General features: G+C 40.1%; 1 protein-coding gene across 10 annotated transcripts in view; it reads right to left on the reverse strand.

The window, feature by feature from the left end:
* Positions 1-25,801, reverse strand: part of DMD (dystrophin) — a 2,122,534-nt gene that overhangs the window by 1,938,292 nt on the left and 158,441 nt on the right. For 6 of the 10 annotated variants that reach the window (XM_048863664.2, XM_048863629.2, XM_048863645.2 and 3 more), the window contains exon 1: positions 16,429-17,029. The exons of 1 other annotated variant lie outside the window; for it this stretch is intronic. In XM_048863664.2, coding sequence (XP_048719621.2) covers positions 16,429-16,525 — 97 coding nt within the window. In that variant the 5' untranslated portion in view covers positions 16,526-17,029. Of the gene's footprint in view, positions 1-16,428; positions 17,030-25,801 lie in introns of those variants that run through there. 3 more of the 10 variants (XM_048863684.2, XM_048863693.2, XM_048863619.2) reach the window with 1 other exon arrangement.

Raw genomic sequence — 25,801 nt, forward strand, 5'->3', positions numbered from 1 at the left:
GGGAAATCCACATGCTCCCTCTGTTCAGAGTAGCTGCTTGATCTTTTGATTTCCCTGTGTAAAGAGGCCTTAGGCCTTGCCGGAGATCGACACTGCTGTGATCGATACAGTGGGGGTGAATACCCGCTAAAACTGCAGAACACTCTCCGGTTGACTGCAGTACTCCACTGGAATAGAAGTAAGGTAAATCGATGGGAGACCATCTCCTGTCGATGCAGCACAGTGATGACACTGGGATAAATCGACCTAAGCTACGTCGACTCCAGTTATGTTATTCACGTAGCTGGATTAGCGTAATTTAGGTTAATTTAACACGGGAGCATAAACAAGACCTAAGAAAGTTGAGGAGCTAAGGCCCAATTCCAGTTAAGGAGCCCAGAATCACTATAGAGAAAGTGGCAATAAATTCCAGCAGTTCCAACAAACCTTGGACATGCATCTGAACTGTAAGAGGTTTACCTGAACCAAACCTTCAAATTTTCTGAAGTCTCATAAGAGTGATTCAGTCACTACCACCTGGCAGCTCTTCAGTAGCCTCCTTGGAATAAAATGGTGGTCTCTCAGTTCAGTTTCTAGAAGACAGGTAGTCCTATCTCAAACACTGCCTTCACATTTAGCTCCCTTATTTACAGTCTCCTCAGAAAGTTGAATGAGCACAGGGAATGAGCTTCATCCATTCTTTCCTTAAAATGGCCTCTCCAGAAGAAAGCCAATTGCAGAGCTGCTGCCCATGTTGTGGATATACAGAGAGATTCCAATTCCAGCACAGAAGAGAGCTGGGTAGCAAAGAGGAAGCTGGTTACAACAGATTCTCAAGTTCCAGCTGCTCCAGCCCAGACCCGATATATGTCAATACACCGCTTTTCATCAGTACTCACATTGGTTAATGAAAAAAAACTCGAAGCCCCACAGTGTTGAGCCCAACACAAAATCCCAGTGAATGTATTAACATAGAATCAATCATAGAATCATAGAATCATAGAATATCAGGGTTGGAAGGGACCCCAGAAGGTCATCTAGTCCAACCCCCTGCTCAAAGCAGGACCAATTACCAGTTAAATCATCCCAGCCAGGGCTTTGTCAAGCCTGACCTTAAAAACCTCTAAGGAAGGAGATTCTACCACCTCCCTAGGTAACGCATTCCAGTGTTTCACCACCCTCTTAGTGAAAAAGTTTTTCCTAATATCCAATCTAAACCTCCCCCACTGCAACTTGAGACCATTACTCCTCGTTCTGTCATCTGCTACCATTGAGAACAGTCTAGAGCCATCCTCTTTGGAACCCCCTTTCAGGTAGTTGAAAGCAGCTATCAAATCCCCCCTCATTCTTCTCTTCTGCAGGCTAAACAATCCCAGCTCCCTCAGCCTCTCCTCATAAGTCATGTGTTCTAGACCCCTAATCATTTTTGTTGCCCTTCGCTGGACTCTCTCCAATTTATCCACATCCTTCTTGAAGTGTGGGGCCCAAAACTGGACACAGTACTCCAGATGAGGCCTCACCAATGTCGAATAGAGGGGAACGATCACGTCCCTCGATCTGCTGGCAATGCCCCTACTTATACATCCCAAAATGCCATTGGCCTTCTTGGCAACAAGGGCACACTGCTGACTCATATCCAGCTTCTCGTCCACTGTCACCCCTAGGTCCTTTTCCGCAGAACTGCTGCCTAGCCATTCGGTCCCTAGTCTGTAGCTGTGCATTGGGTTCTTCCGTCCTAAGTGCAGGACCCTGCACTTATCCTTATTGAACCTCATCAGATTTCTTTTGGCCCAATCCTCCAATTTGTCTAGGTCTTTCTGTATCCTATCCCTCCCCTCCAGCGTATCTACCACTCCTCCCAGTTTAGTATCATCCGCAAATTTGCTGAGAGTGCAATCCACACCATCCTCCAGATCATTTATGAAGATATTGAACAAAACCGGCCCCAGGACCGACCCTTGGGGCACTCCACTTGATACCGGCTGCCAACTAGACATGGAGCCATTGATCACTACCCGTTGAGCCCGACAATCTAGCCAGCTTTCTACCCACCTTGTAGTGCATTCATCCAGCCCATACTTCCTTAACTTGCTGACAAGAATACTGTGGGAGACCGTGTCAAAAGCTTTGCTAAAGTCAAGAAACAATATATCCACTGCTTTCCCTTCATCCACAGAACCAGTAATCTCATCATAAAAGGCGATTAGATTAGTCAGGCATGACCTTCCCTTGGTGAATCCATGCTGGCTGTTCCTGATCACTTTCCTCTCATGCAAGTGCTTCAGGATTGATTCTTTGAGGACCTGCTCCATGATTTTTCCAGGGACTGAAGTGAGGCTGACTGGCCTGTAGTTCCCAGGATCCTCCTTCTTCCCTTTTTTAAAGATTGGCACTACATTAGCCTTTTTCCAGTCATCCGGGACTTCCCCGGTTCGCCACGAGTTTTCAAAGATAATGGCCAATGGCTCTGCAATCACAGCCGCCAGTTCCTTCAGCACTCTCGGATGCAACTCGTCCGGCCCCATGGACTTGTGCACGTCCAGCTTTTCTAAATAGTCCCTAACCACCTCTATCTCCACAGAGGGCTGGCCATCTCTTCCCCATTTTGTGATGCCCAGCGTAGCAGTCTGGGAGCTGACCTTGTTCGTGAAAACAGAGGCAAAAAAAGCATTGAGTACATTAGCTTTTTCCACATCCTCTGTCACTAGTTTGCCTCCCTCATTCAGTAAGGGGCCCACACATTCCTTGGCTTTCTTCTTATTGCCAACATACCTGAAGAAACCCTTCTTGTTACTCTTGACATCTCTGGCTAGCTGCAGCTCCAGGTGCGATTTGGCCCTCCTGATAACATTCCTACATGCCCGAGCAATATTTTTATACTCTTCCCTGGTCATATGTCCAACCTTCCACTTCTTGTAAGCTTCTTTTTTATGTTTAAGATCCGCTAAGATTTCACCATTAAGCCAAGCTGGTCGCCTGCCATATTTACTATTCTTTCGACTCATCGGGATGGTTGACATAGCCAATGTCATAGCCAATGTCAGCATTGATTCATCTCTCCTCAACAGTCTTATTGCACCTTGCATGTTCATACAATCCCTAAGGCAAGGTGTTAATCCACAAACCTGCACTATGAAATGCTTCCTGATAAAAGTGAGATCTCCTCTTATCCAAATTATAACAACAAGCTGTTCTGAGATAGTGTCCTCCTGACTGAACCAACAATACATCCTGAGCTGGCAGATACCATCATAAGGCATGAACCAGCAGTCTTGTTAATTGGTTCCATAATATGACACTCTTACCTTTCCCAAAAAATCTCTCTCTCAGTACTCTGCTTTCAGTTACAGTACAGAATGTGAAGGGTGCTCACCCAGAAATGGCAACAAATACAACACTCTGCATCTTCCCTCTGGGCACCTCAAAGACAATACCCCGTGAGATGTTACAATACCCCCGTGCATGTTATACCCCGTGAGATCATAATTTCCATTTTACAGATAGGGAAAAAAGCACAGGGAGGGTAAGTGACTTTCTTAAGGTTACACGCAGAGTAGTTTATTCTTGCTTTGGCTACCTATTAGGGAAAACACAAAGATTTGTGAATCGACTCAAAAACATCCACAATGGCCTAACATATCTCATGATCCTTTCTTATTACTACTTGCTGATCTGCTCAATCCTGTAATCTGCCTGGACCAATGGCACATCTGAGTTAGCTGTCTCCATCCTCAGTAAATCTGACACCATAATCTGAACAGTCAAACACTGTTCTTGACAACCTTTTTCAGCCATAGAAAAGCTAAGATTGTGGGTATTAATTTGTTGATAAAATAAGTAGTAACTTAACTCACAAAAATCTGAGTTAAGTGTCATGAAAAAGCAAGAAAGGCAACATTAAATCAGAAAATGTGAAGTCACGTTTGTGCTTTAGTGAATATCATGTAACCAAAAAAGAAAACTCATTTCTATTTTCTGTAAATTCCAGCTTCATTCAAGGCCTGGGTTCTCAGCTTAATTTTTGAGTCTATAAACCAGATATTCAATATTAATTATATATAGCTGCAGCGTGTAAGGAAATATTTTTTCTTCATGTTTTGTATGTTACCATACATATTTTTGTCATACAATAAAATAATCACATTAAATAATAATAATAATAAAATAATAACAAGCCTTTTGTTACTAAGTTTTAGAAAGATTTATAAGAATTTATGATACATCCGCCCCACCACAGCTGATCATGCTATTGCTTACTCGGTGGTTTCAGCAGCTCACCCAAAATGCTATAATTAATGCCAGTTTTAATAAGGCCTGCTTAAAAACTCATTTGCACACATTGCTCATATCCACAAATATAGCCCTAATGTATACCTATGGAGCAATGTGCTCTTTCTGCATTGTTGCATTACCTTCATTGCCTAACTTAACTCTTCATCCCATTTTGGTGACATTGAAGCTGTTCCACTTTGTACAAATAATTAACTATTCATTAGAGCAGGGACTTGAATTCAAGTGCCCCATCTCCGATGGGAAGTGCTCTAACCAATGGCAAAAAGAAAAGGAGTACTTGTGGCACCTTAGAGACTAACCAATTTATTTGAGCATGAGCTTTCGTGAGCTACAGCTCACTTCATCGGATGCATACCGTGGAAACTGCAGCAGACTTTATATACACAAAGAGAATATGAAACAATACCTCCTCCCACCCCACTGTCCTGCTGGTAATAGCTTATCTAAAGTGATCATCAATTTGGGCAAAAAAAGGGGGGGTGTGCGAAAGCCTGGATTTGTGCTGGACATGGCCCACCTTGATTACCATGCACATTGTAGGGAGAGTGGTCACTTTGGATGAGCTATTACCAGCAGGAGAGTGAGTTTGTGTGTGTATGGGGGGGGGGGTGAGAAAACCTGAATTTGTGCTGGACATGGCCCACCTTGATTACCATGCACATTGTAGGGAGAGTGGTCACTTTGGATGAGCTATTACCAGCAGGAGAGTGAGTTTGTGTGTGTGGTTTTTGGGAGGGGGGTGAGGGGGTGAGAGAACCTGGATTTGTGCAGGAAATGGCCCAACTTGATTATCATGCACATTGTGTAGAGAGTTGTCACTTTGGATGGGCTATCACCAGCAGGAGAGTGAGTTTGTGTGAGGAGGGATGGAGGGTGAGAAAACCTGGATTTGTGCTGGAAATGGCCCAACTTGATGATCACTTTAGATAAGCTATTACCAGCAGGACAGTGGGATGGGAGGAGGTATTGTTTCATATTCTCTGTGTGTATATAAAGTCTGCTGCAGTTTCCACGGTATGCATCCGATGAAGTGAGCTGTAGCTCACGAAAGCTCATGCTCAAATAAATTGGTTAGTCTCTAAGGTGCCACAAGTAATCCTTTTCTTTTTGCGAATACAGACTAACACGGCTGTTACTCTCTAACCAATGGGTTACAGAGTCTATCTCACATTATACAATGTGAAACAGCTTTCCTCGGAGAGCTTGAGAGAAACATACTGCAGAATATGCCCAGTGGTTAGGGCACTCACCTGCAAATGTATGAGGCCCAAATTCAAATCTCTGCTCTGAATCAGGCAGAGTGGGGACTTTAATCTTGGTCACCTATGTCCCAGCTGAGTATTCTCACCATGGGACTATCAAGTATAAGAGGGTGGGGCCGCACCAGCACCTCCTCCTCCCTGAACAGCATTTCCAAATATCCTTGGGTTTTTATTTTTTAAAAAGCAGTTAAAATTCCCAAACGCTAAACAATGTGTTTGCTTTGATTTTGTTGATAAAACCAAAACATTTTTGCTTTGAATCAACTTGCACAGCTATAGTTGTGTTTTCCTTACAGTCACAGAGCAAGTGAGCGGAAGGGCTGTTAATAAACCTCAGACTCCCACTTCCCAGCCATATCCCTAAGCCATTAGACAAATTATGTCTCTTGCTATTAATGACCTTAATATGTGTCTGATCCTAACTACATGCTGTGTGTCAGCACTGGCCACTGATCTAATCCCTCATTATTCCTGCGGGTTTTGAAACACAACAAAACCTGAGAGTAAACATAATTAGTTACTGAGATTTACTGACATCTGTAACATGCTTTTTGCTCTTAACCTACTGAGGGAAACATATTTAAAGTTCCGCACATGGACTTTGTCACAGGATTAAGCTAGCTGAAATCCTGTGTGATTAGTTTTCTTATCTATTTTTAAAATATTTCCTCAAGTGTCCAGGTTGATTCAGGTAGTAAATAAAAATAGTCCTCTGTTTCTCAAAAACAAGACCAATGAAAAGCGAAAGAAGAGAAGTCAATAATTTCACTATTAGTCCCAGGCTCAGGCATGCTTCAGAGCAATATATACAATACTGAACAGCAAACACTTTAAAGACAAAAAACCTTCAATAACTCATACATTTTTCTGGAATCACTGGCTGCTTCAATGATCAAAAACTATTTGACCAAAGATCACCCAACAGTTCCCAGGTTATTCATCCTTAAAGGATCCTGCCCACAATTACCGGGAAGAGTTCAAACAATGTAAAATTTTGCACAATATACCTGCATATGTAATGTCTTCCACCTTTTCCATTATGCTGGCAAACTTCATGCAGTCACAGTTTGGGGCTTGCAATCACTATTTAAGACATCAGATTGTTTTGGGGGTTTTTTTAGTGCTTGTCATAAATATAAAGGGAAGGGTAAACCCCTTTGAAATCCCTCCTGGCCAGGGGAAAGCTCCTCTCACCTGTAAAGGGTTAAGAAGCTAAAGGTAACCTCGCTGGCACCTGACCAAAATGACCAATGAGGAGACAAGATACTTTCAAAAGCTGGGAGGAGGGAGAGAAACAAAGGGTCTGTGTCTGTCTGTATGCTGCTCTTGCCAGGGACAGAACAGGAATGGAGTCTTAGAACTTTTAGTAAGTAATCTAGCTAGGTATGTGTTAGATTATGATTTCTTTAAATGGCTGAGAAAAGAATTGTGCTGAATAGAATAACTATTTCTGTCTGTGTATCTTTTTTGTAACTTAAGGTTTTGCCTAGAGGGGTTCTCTATGTTTTTTTAATCTAATGACCCTGTAAGATATCTACCATCCTGATTTTACAGGGGGGATTTCTTTATTTCTATTTACTTCTATTTTTTATTAAAAGTCTTCTTGTAAAAAACTGAATGCTTTTTCATTGTTCTCAGATCCAAGGGTTTGGGTCTGTGGTCACCTATGCAAATTGGTGAGGCTTTTTATCCAACATTTCCCAGGAAAGGGGGGGTGCAAGTGTTGGGAGGATTGTTCATTGTTCTTAAGATCCAAGGGTCTGGGTCTGTAGTCACCTAGGCAAATTGGTGAGGCTTTTTACCAAACCTTGTCCAGGAAGTGGGGTGCAAGGTTTTGGGAAGTATTTTGGGGGGAAGGACGCGTCCAAACAGCTCTTCCCCAGTAACCAGTATTAGTTTGGTGGTGGTAGCGGCCAGTCCAAGGATAATGGGTGTAATATTTTGTACCTTGGGGAAGTTTTGACCTAAGCTGGTAAAGATAAGCTTAGGAGGTTTTTCATGCAGGTCCCCACATCTGTACCCTAGAGTTCAGAGTGGGGGAGGAACCTTGACAGTGCTTTGTAATCCTTTCCTTATATGAGACCAGTAGTGAATTAAAAGCAGCCAGTGACCTGCCTATAAAGTCTGTAGTGCTGACAAGACCAAATGGGTGAACAATATTATTCCACCTTATCATTTGAGCAGCAAAGTTTGTAATTGTGGAAGATTTATTAAATTTCATTTGCAGCCATCAATATCAAATTACAGAGGAGTTTCCTTGTCAGTAGCACTTTGTAAAAAGAGGAAATAAACATGTATTAAATGGAAATGTATTATGGAAATATACAAATGGCTTTCCTAAAAAAAGACAGAGAGATGATGAATCTTTTCTTTGTATCTTTGTTTGTGTTATTTGTTCCAATAATACATATGAGCTGCATAACGGCAGTATATAATTACTTCTGTTCATTAAAAAAAAAGTCTACAGGAAATAGGCCTGTCAAATGATTTTTAAAAATTGCAATTAATCGTGAGATTAAAAAAATAGTCATGATTAATGACAGTTTTAATGCCACTGTTAAATAATAGAATAACAATTTAATTTTATTATAAATATTTTTGGATATTTTTCTACATTTTAAAATATATTGATTTCAATTACAACACAGAATAAAAGGTGTACATTTCTCCCATCTTATTATTATTTTTATTATAATATTTGCACTTTAAAAAACAAAAGCAATTGCTTTTTTCAATTCACCTCATACAAGTATTGTAGTGCAATCTCTTTATCCTGAAAGTGCAACTTACAAATATAGAAATTATACCAGTGATGCAAAGTATTTATGTGCTGGTGGGCTTGTCTTCACTACAGGGGTAAGTTGACCAAAGTGAATAATGTAACTGGAGTCGACATAGCTTAGGTCAACTTACGCCGGTGTCTTCACTGTGCTGTGTCGACGGGAGACGCTCTCTGGTCAACTTCCCTTACTCTTCTTGGACAGCTGGAGTACCAGGGTTGACCGGGGAGTGCTCTACCTTCAATTTAGCGGACCTTCACTATATCTACTAAATCAATCCCTGCTGCATCGATTGCAGGAGTGTCAATCTTCCTCTAGTGAAGACCAGCCTAGATATTCTAAACATTCATATGCCCTTCATGCTTCAACCACCCTTCCAGAGGACATGCTTCCGTGCTGATGACAGGTTCTGCTTGATAACAATCCAAAGCAGTGCAGACCGATGCACTTAACTTTTCATCATCTGAGTCAGATGCCACCAACAGAAGGTTGAGGGTTGTTGTTTTTTTTTTTTTGGTGATGGTGGTTCGGGTTCTGTAGTTTCCGCATCAGAGTGTTGCTCTTTAAAGACATCTGACAATGTTTCACACCTGGGCCCTCTCAGATTTTGGAAGGCACTTCAGATTTGTAATCCTTGGGTCGAATACTGTAGCTATCTTTAGAAAGCTCATATGTGTACCTTCTTTGCATTTTGTCTAATCTGCAGTGAAAATGTTCTTAAATTGAATAATGTATACTGGGTCATCAATGAAGACTGCCAAAACACGAAATATAAGGCAGAATACAGGTAAAAACCACAGAGCAGGAAACATATAATTCTCCCCCAAGGAATTCAGTCACAAACCTGCCCGGGTCAAGTAGTGGTTCTAGATTTTGCCATTTTTCGAAATCACTACCTGTTGGCACTGATAGATTGTGCTTCTGAAGGTGTGTCTGTCTGCACTGCATTGGATCATTATCAAGCAGAACCCGTTATCAGCATAGGAGCATGTCCTCTGGAATGGTGGTCAAAGTATGAATGGGCATATTAATGTTTAGCATATCTGGCACACAAGTACCTTACAACAACAACTACAACAGACCCATGCAAACGTCGGTTTTCACTTACAAGCGACATTGTAAATAAGAAGTGGGCAGCATTATCTCCCTTAAATGTAACAAGCTTGTTTGTCTTAGCAACTGGCTGAACAAGAAGTAGGCCTGAGTGGGCTTGTAGGCTCTAAAGTTTTAGATTTTTTTGTTTTTGAGTGAAGTTATGTAACAAAAAATAATAATTCTTCACCGGAAAGTTGCGCTTTCACGATAAAGAAATTGTACTGAAGTACTTGTATGAGATGAATTGAAAAACACTTTCTTTTATTTATTTTTACAGTTCAAATACTTTTAATCAAAAATAATATAAAGTGAGCACTGGGTACTTTGTCTTCTGTGTTGTGATTGAAATCAAGATATTTTAAAATGTAAAAAAAAATCCAAAATATTTGTAATACATTTAAATTGGTATTCTATTATTGTTTAACAGTGCAATTAAAACTGTGATTAATCACAACTATTTTTTTTAATCTAGCAACATTTGTTTTGCGTTAATCGCTTGCATTAACTATGATTAATTGACAGCCCTAACAGGAAAGTCTGTAATGGTTTTATTTAGTGTGGCTTTTGAGTATCAGAAAAACAGATGGATGGAAGTGATCGGGAGTAGAAGTTGACACAATACAAGGAATTCTACATGCAAAGCACCAGAGAGACAAAGAAAGACTGAACACACACTTCAAGGGGCCTTGTTGTTTTTTTACCATGGTTTTGTTGTTTTTTTACCTTTTATATTTCCTTTTTTTTCCCCCTGCCTGTGACTAGTCACAAAAAAGATGATATAGGCAAACTTATGAGCACTAGACAAAACCAAAGTATCACCCTGCCCATTCAGGCTCCTGCGTTTATACAACGTCAAGCTAGTCACCATGCTAGTTGCACTGTTGCTGCTCTACATAGCATCTTTGGGGATCTGTACATGAAAGGAACACCTTGTAAAGAACTGCATATTGTAACGTTAAATATCAAACTGAGAAAGTCGATGATTCTCATGGACACCACCAAGAGCTCACTATTCCTTCTCCTCTCCTGATTTTTAAAGATAAAGATCTACACAGAAGATAAGAACTAAAGAAACTGCAGTCCATATAAGGACACTGCTTTAATTTCTGTAAACAAATACCATCCCACACACTTTCTTACTCTATTGCAGAGAAGCATAGCGCATAAGGGAAAAAGATAACGAAGGTCCAAGCATGGACCCTACAATCTGCCATTATCCCATCTTTCCAGAAAGGCTTCCCTTACAACGCATCAATGGAACACAATAACACTTCCTAAAACCTTACTCAAGTCTGCTTCTCAGTCACTCTTATCGCCATTCCTTGATTGCACCTCTGGAACCCCCTCTGCTGGGGCTCATCTGATCTTTATTCTGGATCTCTTATTCTACAATGCAGGCAACACTCAAATACTCAATATACCTAGCAGAAAGGCTTTTCAAATGCCTGTGCCTTGAAGCTATAACAATAGGATAGCCAGACTTTGGACTTCCTCCCACAAGAGGAATGGTGGAGCAGAAAGCTGCAAGCCTACTAATCTCAGATTCAAGTACAGTATTCTTTGTAAACTAGGAGTCTCATGTTTCAGTACAGTTTTCATTTAAAATTACATCAGCACAACAACAACAACAGAAGAAGCTGGAATCAGTGTCTTTCTCAGAAAATCCCCAAGCTCTGTCTCCAACTCTCTTTCTGGATTACTTCATTTTAGCTATTTGTAATAAAGATGGCAATATGGGTTCAGGTGGACAACTGAGACCATCCTGCCCTAACCCCAGCTCTGTGGTATTCTGCTGCTTGTGGCAAGACAGTAGGAGGAACTTCAGGGCACTTTCCATGAAGGTAAGAAATATGAGATCTGGCATTTAGTTCCAGTGAATGAGTGGGTTTAATCCTATGCAGAGAGATGATGTCATCTGAGGGAGCGCTTAAAAAATGGATAATTGTGATACACATTTGAACCTTTGGTCTTTTGAGTGTGGCCCCTCACCAATTATAGCTCCAATTAGCTGGGTTTGATCTGTGGTGTCCTAATAAAAGAAAGAGCATTTCCTTATTTTATGGAGGGAACGTTAAGTCTTGGAAGACTTAATGTATTAAATTTTTTGAGATGATCTGAAGTCCTGTGGTGGAAGGCTATGTAGAATAATTTTCTGTACTAAGTACATATCTTGGCCTTCTCATGTAACATGCCTAAATAATACATTTTGGAAGATGAACTATTTGTAAATTGACCATATGTCTTAGTTTTTCATATGATGTCCTACTGTCCCAAAGTTTCCTTTATGGAAAACTGAAAGTTGTCAGTTCTTCATTTCATCTCTCTCAGCATTTTTTTTTTAAATTTTTTTTTTTCCAGGATGGAATGCCACAGGTTAAAATAAGTGAGAGCGGGGGTAGCATAGCTCCTTCTTCACTCCCTGATTTTGGCTACTCCTCATCCTCCTTGACTGATGCCGTTAGAGAGTTTCGTTTTCTGTTTCTTTCTGCTCTACTGACTGCACATTGCTATTCTGTGCTGTATTTAGCAGGAACCAACAACCCAGTGGAATAGTTGCTGTACAGTGCTTGCAGGGAAAAGCCAAATGAGTGGAGACACTACCAAAGCTTTTTCTTTGCTTAAAGTGAAGGTTAAGGATATGTTCAGTTTCATGATAAACTCTCTCGGAGCACCAGATTGTTGGAAAACTTCCTCCCCTCTGACAAATATGCACAAGGCTGTTGAGTCAAAAGCTGTCAATAGCAGCACCAGCACACACTAAAATAGTATTGATCTGTTTAACTAGAGTATTTCACAACCCCCAAAAATGTTGCTACAAAACCATCCTTTGTTTTCTTTTTTTACAAAATATGCTAGCACACCTATTTGTGATGGATATTTTTCTTGTAACCCAGCCTGGAGAAGGGACGCAAGTGCACTTGCCTGCCAGAGAGCCTCATTTCCAACAGCCAGCTCCTCCCCTTATACATTTTGGGTCTCACACCTACTAGCACCAATGTCATGTCTCCTAAAACAGGCCTAAAATCCCTGTTTTCCTGCAATGACTTCCACCTAGGAAGAGGGAGGTACTGGTATAACCACTTTTCCCCCCGCTGTACTGCCCCTCTGATGTCATTCTTACCCATAGAACCAACTCAGTACCAGGTTCCAGTTTTCTAGATTTGCTCCACTGGAGCTGCTCAGAAAGCCAACAGACTTCCCCATCCTGCTAAGCCCACCCCCCTCCTCCAGCTTCTCACAGACTGACACATTTTGGGAGTCAGGCAACTCTGCCAAACCCTTTCACAGCAGGCTCTCTTTGTGGACTACAATAACCCCCTGCTCCAGCCCTGACCCCACCATTAACCTCAGGATTCCAGAGTCTCACTGACTTTACCACCATTTGCTTTGCACAGCAGATTTGTATTGATGCCGTTGTTACTTCTTGACTCATCGTGATGCCCCCAATCTTCCTCCTAATCTTTATCTGAATTTTTCCCTCCTTGCCTGTCGCTCATCTCCCAGTCTTTCCCTCCAATCCTTGCACCCCACCTACCCTATTGCGCCCTGTCATCTCCCTCCATCTAATCTCAGCCATTCTCATATCCCTCACCTTCTCTCTCGTTATCTCAAACAAACTAACTTAAGTAGCCAGTAGAGAGACTAGGTGAGTGAGGTAATATCTTTTATTGGACCAACTTCTGTTGGTGAGAGTATAAGTAACCTGTAAACAATCATGAATTGTATTAAGAAAAAATTCAAAATCCACTATTCCTTATAGAACCCTCTATACTTCCAAGATGTGTGGTTAACATAGCAGAGTAGCCACGTGATTTACCATAATCTTTTCCCTCTCCCCTTATTGTTTGTCAAGTCATTTGTGTGTCATGTCTGAAGTTAGAGTATAACTTTGCAGGGCAGAGAATGTGCTCGTCTGTGTATTTACACATCTAGAACAATAGAGCCCTGATCCAGGCAACACTCTGTTGGTAACAAATCAAAATCAAGCAGCTATGTATCAGCAATGCATGCACCACTAGACTGCCCGTGCACTACTGCTTATAAAGGTACACGCCCTCACCATAAATTTCAGATCTGGTGTAAGATTTCTTTCAGATCCATTTATGTACCACTACATTTGGGACTGTTTGGGTCCAGGTTTTTGAATCAGGCCAATATCTGCACATAATATGGCAGCTGCATGAGTAAAGTTGGATTAGAAAGGCCAGGTGGAGATGGGAAGACTTGTGTGAATGAAGAGAGAAAAGTTTGAGCACCAGACTAAAGTAAGAAACAGACACGGTAACATTTCTGCAAGTGTCTACTGAGAGAGAATCTATTTGGTCCTATTCATAGAATCATAGAATATCAGGGTTGGAAGGGACCTCAGGAGGTCATCTAGTCCAACCCCCTGCTCAAAAGCAGGACCCATCCCCAATTAAATCATCCCAGCCAAGGCTTTGTCAAGCCTGACCTTAAAAACTTCTAAGGAAGGAGATTCCACCACCTCCCTAGGCAACGCATTCCAGTGTTTCACCACCCTCCTAGTGAAAAAGTTTTTCCTAATATCCAACCTATTCTTGCTTCTCTTCTTTTATTTATTTGTGCTGCCCCACTCTCTCTGGTCAAAGGAGAAATTTTAAAAGTGTTTGTGTATTCATCAGTGTCTTGTAAAATAATAAAAAGAAATGGACTAATAGCTTCCTTTAACCCCATCAGTGCTTGGATTTCATGATTTAAAGCTTACACTTCAAGCTGGATGTGATTTTTTAATAATTATGATGATCATCATCAAAGTGAGCTTGCTCACTAGGCAGGTTTCCCCAGAGCCTTGCATGGTAGTTCTATAAATAATCAACTGGTAGCTCCACCTAGTGTCTTCTTAATTCACCAGTGAAACAAAACGCTAAAAGCACTCACTATTGACAAAACATAAGTAAAACCATAAAAACACTATTTTCAACTGGACAATGTCCACAGACAGCATTCTATTAGGATATCTTCATTGAAGGCAAAACCATATTCTGTTACTATCATGTGATCAGAGTCAGCCAGCATTCCTCCAACGAGGAGCAAGTGATGGCTTCAGCACTGTAAATACAATATATTCAGTGTGAAAACAGTTTTGCTGCTATCCTGAAAAGCTGAATGGAGCTTAAATTGTTTATACGGGAAATACACTCTACTATTTTTAAAATTAACTACACAGAAAATTACCCTTACGCCTGATAGAGCTTTTCTGGAACAGCATGACAGTGGACTTTTAGAATCACTGAACAATTGTGACCATATAAACAGGGAGTACTTTTGGCCACATAGAGAAGTGCTTCTCTTCTCCCAATGGTTAATTTAAAATGTCTCTCTAAAGCGATCCAAGAAGAGAAACGATCAACTATCCAGCAGTCTATTAGTTTTACTAATCTTTATCTCAAAAACATTTTAAAGGCTGGTTCACTGCTATTTCTCTGGAGATTATCCTGCCCCTTCAACCAACAGAAGTTGATCCAATATATATATATAATAAAATATATTACTTCACATACCTTGTCTCTCTCATGTATTTTGAAGCATTTATATTTTTAAAATAGCTATAGCTCCACTCAGGTTAGTAACAGTTTTAAACTAAACTACAAACTATTCCAAGTAAAGTTAGAACACACTAATATACAATATGCAAAGGACATACTTTATATATAGCACTTTCAAAGAGAATATCTAATCTGGGGAAGGGGGCAGTTTAAAGAGAGCATATTGTATCCTAAACTGAGCAAATTAATTTAGCATCATTTATTTTATAGGTTATTAAGTTGGCTACTGTACCTAAGGAGAAACAATAGCCTGGTTCTTGTTTACACTCACAAAACACCACATTTACTTATTATTCCCAGAACAATCTATTCCAATATAGTTGACACCTGTTTTAAACAATCACCTGTTCTAAACTGCTGGGCTGGGGGGAGTGTTTCACCCTAGTGGTGATAAAATATATTTCAGTATATACTTAACTCTCTCTCGCATGATGAGCAGAGAGAGAGAGAGAAGGGGAAGGTGTTTACAAGGAAATTATATGCATAAAAAAGCAGCTTTAAATGACCTCAAACTTTCTTTTTACAGTCAGTTGAAACTTATGCTTATGACTCATCTATTTTAAAGTATTTACAACTGCAATCCCATGATTGTATAAAAACATACTGCAGCATAGAAAATGAATTTAATAAAATGCATATGAGAGAATACTCTCTGATGTTTCAAAAATAAAAGAATACTCTAATTTTCAATAATTTAGCTTTTGCTATCATTCCTCATTAAAAGCTTTCAAAATCCTATCTGAAACAAGCTGATACAGAGAAATTAAGAGCAGTAATCAAGAGAGAAACGATAGACCAGCTGGGTAAATATCAAGTTGGCAAAACGTGAATACAGTTCAATAGCAGAAACAGATGCTGGAGTTGTTGAAAAACCCTGCAGGAGATATTGATGTATTTTTTTCATATAATACTGAACAACTGAATGAAAGTCAAGGGCTAAAAACTGATGAGAAGAAAAAAAAAAACTGCCAAAAAAAAAAAACTAACTATAAAACAGAAACCTGCATTTTTTTTCATTATATCAAAACATTCAATATATGCATCTTCATTTCCTCAGTATTCCTGAATATGCCAATATATCAATTAAAGCTTGCTACTAAATTATATAGAGCTTTTGCCAGGGTTAGGTTTAGTGTGTGTTTGTTTCTATCTACCTGAAGCTGCACAGACTCTTAGGAAATACTTTATTCTGTAATCTCATCCTAACATAATGCTCTTTCAGGTAAGTGGCTCCCTGAGGTTGGAGGAAACCACACACACACACACAAGGAAATGTTACACAAGCATAAATGCAATTCAACGATCCATTTTGCAAAAGAAACATTGTTTTCAGAGTTTCAAGACCTCAGCAACAAATCCTCTGCCATCAGCTGCAGCTTGTCCTAACATATGCTTTGTCATGGTCAGTTTCTAATTACATTCATAATGATGCAAGGGCTTTGATAATCCTACCTTCCATGCCAGCTGCTTTTCTTGTCACTCCATCATGCCAATAAGTTGGCTGCTGTAACAAATCAAGATAGTGCAAAACAGCATCTTTTCCCTGCATCTGTCATCTTCCTGAAAGCATTCTCTTACTGCCGACTGCTGGGAACCAGAAAGTCTATTTGAATTCCAACAGCTCCCCTTTCGCATGATTCAAGTTAGGTTAGGTGGGCATGCCTAACATGATTCTTTCCATCATTTATTATGCAGCTGCTACACCGTCGGTGTGGTAACCACTCTGACTTTATCTGATACGTCAGTCTCACAGATCTGTACCTCAGTGCAAACACACATGAGCCATAGCAGCATCCTGCATTTAACGAGCATTCTCCCTGGCTAAAAACAGTGTATCTGCAAATCAGTTTCAAATCCTAGTGTTCACATTGTCCTCTAATGCTGATGTAAAGGTTTAGGCTTTTTCTTTTTTTAATTTTTGTCCATTTTGTTACTTCCTTTCAGAAAGCACTGTTTCTCTCCTGCACGCTCTCAAATTAGTCATACTTCGGATAAACGTCTGCTGATTTGCCTGAAACTACACAGCACCTTTACAGTGAAACTCTCTGCTCTAAAGATACTTCTAAAATAATAGCACTGTTTATTCAGGTTCTCAACTCTGCTTCATTATAGGGATGGGTTTTACAGCATGCATCTCAGAAAATTATATTCACATCTCTTCATTCTATTGAATGGCTCCCTAATGAGGGTCTGGTGGATTTGTAAGCGAATTTGTCTACATCAACATGTAGGTGACTTTTGTGTTTGATTTTTATTTTTTATGCATTTTAGCAGAAGGCAATTCTCACAGTTCTGTGTTACTAGCATCTTAGTATCCTTAAAGTGATACTGCAGTTAAAGTAACCGAACACAAGCTGATCAGTTTCATTCACCTGTCTGTAGAGGACATTCCACAATGACTAGAGTTCACTTAGCTGATGGTGAGGGTCTTGTGAATAGAAGGAAATGGGATTTGTTTTGTTGTCTTTTAGTTAGAATATCTCGGATGGGGGGGGGGGGAACATGCAGGCATCACTGATTTTAAAAATAACTTTAATAGACATTGACAGATACACATCAATCATCTACCAAATTTCATTAACTGCGTCTCATCCCACCACTTTTGTCTGAGAGTCATTGGAATTCAGAACCCAACTGTTTTAAGTTTAGTGCATCTGATTGTCAGTAAACTGAATGAAAGAATAAAGCTGCACTGAAAGTTTGAATGTTGAAATCAGAAAAAAGTGACATTTTAAAAGAACACACAAAAAAACAACTGGTCAAAACTATTAATCACATAAGTGAAGCAGAAGGGAAAGGGGGGAGAGCCATTCTTAGGGAAAGATTTTCCTTGCCCCTTTTACATGTGGTGTGGTAGGGTAGCGTAGAGTAGGTGGTGAGGGAGAGCAGAGAGGAGTCTATGGAGCCTTCCCCTGCTCTCTAGACAACCAGGTAGCAGTGTTACCAACTCACAATTTTATTTCAAGACTCATAATATTTGGTGGTTTTATTAAAATCCCAACTCCTGGAGTCAAATAATACATGAGAATCTCAGCTTTCTTTTTTTAAAAATAAGTTTCTTCTCTGCAGTCATGAGGACTAAAGGATGAAAATATGCCCCTAATTGTACTCTAAAGCAGGGATGGGCCGAGGGCCACATCTGGGTATGGAAATTGTATGGCAGGCCATGAATGCTAATGAAATTGGGGGTTGGGGTGCAGGAGGGGGTGAGGGCTCCAGCTGGGAGTGTGGGCTCTGGGGTGGGGCTGGGGATGAGGGGTTCGGGGTGCAGGAGGGTGCTCTGTGCTGGGACCAAGGGGTTCAGAGGGGAGGAGGGGGATCAGGGCTGTGGCAGGAGGTTGGGGTGCAGGAGGTGGTCAGAGATGCAGGCTCCAGGTGGCACTTACCTCAAGCAGCTCCCAGAAGCAGTGGCATGTCTCCCCTCCAGCTTCTATACGCAGCTGCAGCCAGACAGCTCTGTGTGCAGCCCCATTTGCAGGCGCCACCACCATAGGTCCCACTGGCCGTGGTTCCCAGCCAATGAGAGCTGAGGGGATGTCACTTGGGGCAGGGGCAGTGTGCGGAGACCTCTGGCTAACTCTACGTGTAGGAGCCAGAGCGGGGACATGCCGCTGCTTCCAGGAGCCTCATGGAACAGGGCAAGTCCTGGACCCCACTCCCCAGCAGGAGCTCAAGAGATGGATTTAAACATCTGGAGGGCCGGATGTGGCCTTGGGCCATAGTTTGCCCACCCCTGCTTGAAAGGCTCAGAAATCAGAAAGCAAATCGAAAGAATCCCCATTTTTTTTAAATCTCATGATTTTTAAGGCACTTCTGTGATTGTTTTTAGGCCTGTTTCATTATATTTAAATGTTTGGGTTGGCAGTACTCTTTTAGGTTCAGGTGCAACTGCGAGAACTGCTCCCTCCCAAAGGGAGTAAGGATATAATAATAATAGGTTATATTGTATTACATATTTATATTGTGTCTTAACCCACACCCCTATGCACTGGCTAGCATAGGTGGCCAGCCACACAGCACGGAGTATGGCACAAAGCCTCAGTATGCCAGGGAGCTCCAAGAGGCATTCTGTTTCCTGGAGTCAGGCTACCTCTAAGTGTTCCTGAGAGCCGCTATGGACTATGGTTAAGTGGCACAACCTACACCCGAATGAGCTAACATAACATGATGTAGTTTATCTCAGGTACAATATTTCTGGTGCACTAGGAATAAAATGTCCTTTCAGAGATTTCATGTCAATAAGGCAGAATTGCTACATCTGCTCCTCTGTCTGTAGTAGCACATATCAACAAGCTAATTTTACATTCAAGGCAGCAGTCAGTCCTATCATACAGTTGCAAAGTGCACAGCTATAAAGTGCCTATCTGAAAATATTGTCCGTTCCTTTTTGTTCACTGTTCAAGTCATTTCAGAAGTGAAACAAGCCAGACAATAAATGAAGACTGACTTTGAAATCCCTATAAATTTAAAATTCCTAAAAGGACATGCTTAATATTTCATACATCTACCAATTTTCAAGCCGTGAAGACAGCAACATGGAATTTATATGTTATTTCACAGAAGAATAGTTTGAGCCCATAGATCACATAGCTTAGAATTTAAAGAACATAATGTTTTCATTGATAAAATAGCCAGTAACTCACTGTAGGCTGATTTATATTTGAGTGAATTTTAAACAATGTGAGATTACAGATGCAGTTATTATGAAAGGGATTGGATAGATAAATAGTTAAGATAGTGTTGGCATATGAATGGTGGCACTGTGATATGGCAGCATGATCAATAAATTTTAGCAATCTGTATGTTTGCCAGAACCCTTTTTTCCCTGTGGAAAACCACCATTTTAAGTCTTATATGCTAAGGAAGCTCAAGGAAAAAAACGACATTAAAACCATCTATGTAGAACTGTAAGTCTCGTGGAAAAGGCACTCTACTACATAGTTCTGAGCATCTTGCTGACTCAATAGCTATGATTCAGGGAAAAATAGCCTTGAAGATCTGAGAATTTAATAAGTGAAACCAGTATTAGTTATTTAGCATTCACACTAATAAGCAAGAGTAATAGCTGATTTTTGGCCATACCTGAATTCTGTCTAGAAATAAATTTTTTTCTTAGAAGGAACTGTACTTAGGGCCTGATCCTGTAACTGGATTCAGCACCTGTGCAAATGGCAAACAGGTATAGGAACCTGCCCAGCTGGGGATCCATTTGCCTTAGTGGGAAATGTCACATATTGCAGGTCAAGCTCTGATCCCTGTTCAATGTGCTACTTGTACAACACAATTAGATGATTTATTTTTCAAAGGGCAAGATAAATTAGTATTGCTACCCCTAAATTAACCCTTTTTTTAGTTATATTTAACAGGGCTAAACATGTTTGTCTTGCTTCCTCTCTAACCGAGAGAAGCATCCTGTGAATCTGCAGTCACCACCTTTACCCTGATAGTGCATTGCTATTTTCATTTAAAATAGAGCAGTCTCCACAGTAAGAATAAAATGTAAATAAATGACAAACAGGGAAGTAGAGACCTAGTGGAATTTGTTACAGAGAGTTGGTGGCAACTGGCAAAAGGTGCACTGTTCCTTACAAGCAATTCCTGTCTCAGAACTGATGAACTCACTATATCTAATCAGGGAGTCAAACAAGTATTGATTTTGGTTTAGTTTAAGTTTGGGTTCAGTTACATTAAGTGTGTTCGGGTTCAATTCTGGATCAAGCATCAAAAAAATAAGTTGGTTACTGGTTTGAACTGGTTCAAATCAAATTCCAATCTTATTGAAAGTAAATTAAAAAGAGAGAGCTGACACTCAACACAAACTATTTTGATTTTTGACCATTTACTTAGTTTTTATCTTTAACTTTACCTGAGTTTTCTTAGTGTTTTTGTGTTGTCAAATACAATTTGTTTTTACATGAACAATTTGGTCGATTGAACTAAAATACCATTTTCTACTATTTGTATCACATTGGACCACTGAGATGGGAGGATAAGTCTGAGTTTGGGGCATGGTTCCTGACTCAAGTACAGCCACTGGAGGAAAGAGTTGCCTAAGGCGTTAGAGAGAGGTGGGAGAAGGCCTGTCTAAGGGGGATGAAGAGTTGGGGAACCATTACCTTTTTCCTTGGGTTCCTTTGAGTTATTGTTAACTTCTAGGACCAGGGAGCATTCTTCTTTTTTCCCCAGGGGAGTCTCAGATATGTTCTATCTGAGACTCCCCTGGGGCCTCATGTGCAGGCAGCTCCTGAGCTTGCCCTCTCCCTCCTTCTCTTCTCATTATACTGTGGCGGGGTATTTATCCATGGTAGGTAGCACCTGAGGTCTCTAATGAGAGTTTGTAACTTACCAACACTCATGGTGTGATGCGTGTACAGGTCCTATTTAAAGAATATTGTAACTATATTGAAAATTATATCCTTAGGGTCTTGGAGTGAAAGTCACGAGGGAATAATGACGATGGTCCATTCAAGCAAGAGGGAGCTGACACCCCTCCCTGACTAGCCAATTATGTAATGTATTGCTCAACTGTGTACTTTTGCACCAACCCAGAAAAGTGAATGGACAACCATCAAAGACAAACCATAAACATCAAAACCACTTTGAGGTAAAAAAAAAAAAAAAAAAAAATAGTATAACAGACAGGGAATCGCTGTCTTTGAATAAAGACAAGAGCCTGATACAGTATATCACAGGGTGGAAAAAGATACGCTGGATCCATTCACTGAGTAGACATCTTGTTGAGCAGGGGTGTTTCATGAATGATTGGATCCTGGTTCCTGGGAAGCCAACCAGGCTGCAACAAATTGGACTTTGGGGGGGAAATCTACTCTATTAAATAGAATACGTTTAAGCCCTAAGTTTGTGTTTTATGATTTTATTTGTATTGTAATCATCTGTTTCCATCACTCTCTCTGTTGTTTCTAGTGGAACTTCTATTCTTTCTTAAATCAACCTCCTTACTGCCTTTCGCTTTATTACAAGTGCTGTGTGTTATACAGCACCAGTGATTTAAGGTAAAACTGGAGCACACTGTTCCTTTGGTAGCAGAGAATCTGGGATTTCTGAGTAGCCAGCCGCAGGGGCTGGATATCACAGGGGAATGCTTTCAGGGGATTGAGGGGCACCTCTTGTTAACCTGCAAGACAAAGACAGGGCTGGCATAGCATGGAGCCGAGTGCTTTAGTGGCTGAAAATCTGGTGGTGTCAGGAAGCAGACACCCAATTACCATCAGCAAGACTCCCTCTCACTAGGAGCAGGGGATAACAAGGTGACTCATAGCCTGGGTACCTCGAGAACCATAACAAAATTCCAGTTAGAACAGTACTGACCTGAATAGGTGTCAGCAATTCAAATCCATTTATGACTTGCTCTGTAGCCAAGACAATGAGGGAAAGTGATCTGTCTCCTACTATACAATGTGAAGCTTACAGTGCAGAAAAGTGTGTACATTTTCATATCTTTGCACCTGCTAAAGCAGCTAATTAGATTGTTTTGCTTGTTGAGTTTTTGTTTTTTTGCTCGTTTTGGGAGTAATGCTGGCTGAGAAACGCACCTTAAGAACTGGTGTCGCTGCTGCTCCTTGTTTCCCTCTTTGTATGTACTAATAACTGATAAGGCAAAGGAGATAATGGATCACTGAGAAACAAGTGAGCACACCAGCTTGGACCTTCAACTCCATATGCTCTGTCATGCACTCTCTCTGGTCTCGGAAAATAAAAGCTGAGTTTATCTAGCAAAAGTTATTAGTTTGTTCCTGACAACATTTTCCCAAAGAAAAAGACAAATTCTCATCTGTCTTTTCCCCCACCGCTCTGAAAAATGGCATGAAAGCAAATGCTAAAATGGTAAATTTGTACAACTATTTATTTATATAGTTTTAGTGCCACCATTAATGAATCGGGGGAAGGGGGGGAGAGATTGAATCCTAAAAAGTAACAACCAACTCAAATGGAAACAGCCTGATCAATTCAGAATTTTGGAAAATGCCCTATGAAGTTTCCCAAAAAGTTAGAGCCATCAATCATTTTCCTCAAAAGACAATACCACAGTAGTTGGGTCAACGTGTTCTTCCCACAATTACAGCATATCCACCTCGAGGTGAGCACCATTTCTGAAATGTTTGATGAGAAGTATATGAGAAAGTGGGGAAACTGCTGGTGTTTATAACTGTGCTTCTATAAATGATTATCTCTATCCTATAATGTGGGCAGATTCTTATGCCTGTCAGAGGATGACTGGCCTCTTTACAAGGGACTAGGGACCAATGCCCTTGGACTGACTGCCTGCTGCCAAATTGGGATTAGGGAAGTCACCTGGGCCTTATAAAGGGGGAATGCTTTAATATCTAGGCTGTGTGGACTTTTTAAGGGGTAATGAGTTAAGGGGAACCTAAGGCAGGACTCAGCAGAGCCACACTTGGCCAAAAGGAGACACTTCAGGGCAAGGACGTTCTTTGTTATAACCCTAATGACTTTTCTGGAACTCTGCATCGGTTCTGGTCTTCTGGATCTGACTGCAGGATTAGGTCCCACATATGGGCTGAAAGGGCCATTCCTTTGGTAAGTAATAATGGTATGTACTGCTGGAATCAGAGGTGATCACTCTGATTGAACTATGGAGATGTGAAGGGAGAATTGACACATTTTCTTTGTCTGTGCCATATAATGCAACAATTTTAGGAAAAAAGATAGAAATAAACCTATGTAAAATGTTCTTAATTAAATCCTATACCTTATGAAAACTGATTTCAGGGTGGTCCCCTCCTCCTCCACAAACCAAACTTAAAACTCGGAACACGTTTTGCTAAATATGTATTAGGGTTCATGAACCTTTCAAGCAAGTCTGGACCCTTTTAAGCTTTAGCATCAAAAAGACGTAAAAAGTATGGTTTTGCAGAGCTCTGTTACAACCAGGCTGACTATGATACTAAGCAGTGATATCCTGAGTACCCCACAGGTTTTTATATTATAAGACTTGGATAAAATGTTTTCCATTAAAGGTATTACAGAAACTGTTTTTGGTAAGAGCATCTGTGTTAGCAAGGTGCAGTATACTGAAAAGCAGATCTTCCATACCAGGTTTAAATAATACTGGCTGATATAGTCAACTGAGTGCATTTACAAATGTGAGGAAGATATAGCATTATCTCAAAGAATTGTTGGAGATGTTGACTTTTTAATGGTGACCTCTACTTAGGCATGCATATATACCAACACACACATTTATATGTGGCTCACACACTCTCTCTCAATACATAGAGTGAATTTCAACAGTTAAGTGCTAGTAAAAATTGAAAATTTGGTTGTGTTAATTAAATTCTCCAAACATTTAACACATTTCAGAAAGGAGACTCCTTGCACAAAGCTTCACTCGAGTTAGCACTCAGCAAACTAGTGACTCTGAACTTAGGATCTCTTCTGTCAGTTCACCTCTTTAAATGCATATAGTGTACGGCACTAGCGCAGAATGGAACAACAGCTGAAGCTCTCAGGAACCCGAGATGCTAATTATGCTACAGCACACCTTTGGTTCTCTTGCAGTTTCCTCCGAATTACACATTGGCTGGAGCTATACAGCACTCATACTTCTTTTACTTCTGGCTTTGCTTTTTTAAACAGACATAGTCTATTGGTCAGCAGTGCTAGGATTTAAACATTATTTACTGATATAAGCATCTTAATTTGTTCGTGCTTACAGCTGTAACCTGTGTATAAGCAGATGATGCATAAAAGATGCAACAGTAAAAGAAAAAAACAGCAGTACACTTCACAGGTCATTTTCTACTCTTATTTACACCCATGTAAAAATAGTGTATTCAAACATATTTTTTAGCTCAAGAAAGAAAACATACTGTAGTACCCTATAAAATCCTTGACATCAATCTCTATTTGCACCAAATCAAATACAATATTGTTTTCAAGTATTTATTTTGTGGAGGCTTCTCTCATTGTAATGTATTACTGCAGTCTACTTTAATATAGTGTCAGAGGGCATCTATTGCTATTCCATTTTTCTAGTAGCTTAGAATATAACTCAGTACATCTTTGATGGGCTTTCTTGCATTTTCTCATCAAGTTTAACAATGTGTTACAAGTTATTTATGTAACAACTTGGATGAAATTATTTTTCATTTATAGCAAACTTTACTAATTCACTTAATACATGTTCAATTTTATCTACTCCTGTCTTTATGATAATTTTCTCCCCGCCACCAAAAGCTAAATGAGGTTGTGTCTGACAATTATTAATACAAAAAATGTACATGAATTGGATAGATTATTTCTAATGAAAATGAGACATAGCACTGGTCAACATTTTCCAAAAATGACCAGTCAATTTTGGCTGCCCAATTTGAGATACTTTAGGGGCCAAAATTTATGACCCAGGATTTTCAGAGGGTGAATATTTAGATCTTCCGAAGAATCACAAGCGATTAAAGTGTTTCAAGCTGGACACCTAAAAACTGAGACACTGGGGAAAAAAAATCACCTGTCACTTTTGAAAATCTTGGTCAGGTATTGTAAAATCATCTACAGATTGAGGACCCAGAAGTGCTAAACACATAGAGAACAGAGAAAAAATCCCGTAACACATAAAAAATGAAAATTCCAGAAACCAGGTGTATATTACCAGTTCTAAGGTGCATGCAGAATGCACACTGTGACGTTGCACTCAATATGTTTATGAAAATATACTTATAAGTGTAAATATAACTGGAATATGCTTTATGCTAGATATGCCATGTAACATATCTTTGCAAAGGTTATGATCTACTGAATATATTCAGCCGATTTGTATGCATGTATCATTTTTATATATGAAGTT

The sequence above is a fragment of the Caretta caretta genome, chromosome 1 (genome assembly GCF_965140235.1).
Source record: "Caretta caretta isolate rCarCar2 chromosome 1, rCarCar1.hap1, whole genome shotgun sequence".
Classification (NCBI taxonomy): domain Eukaryota; kingdom Metazoa; phylum Chordata; order Testudines; family Cheloniidae; genus Caretta; species Caretta caretta.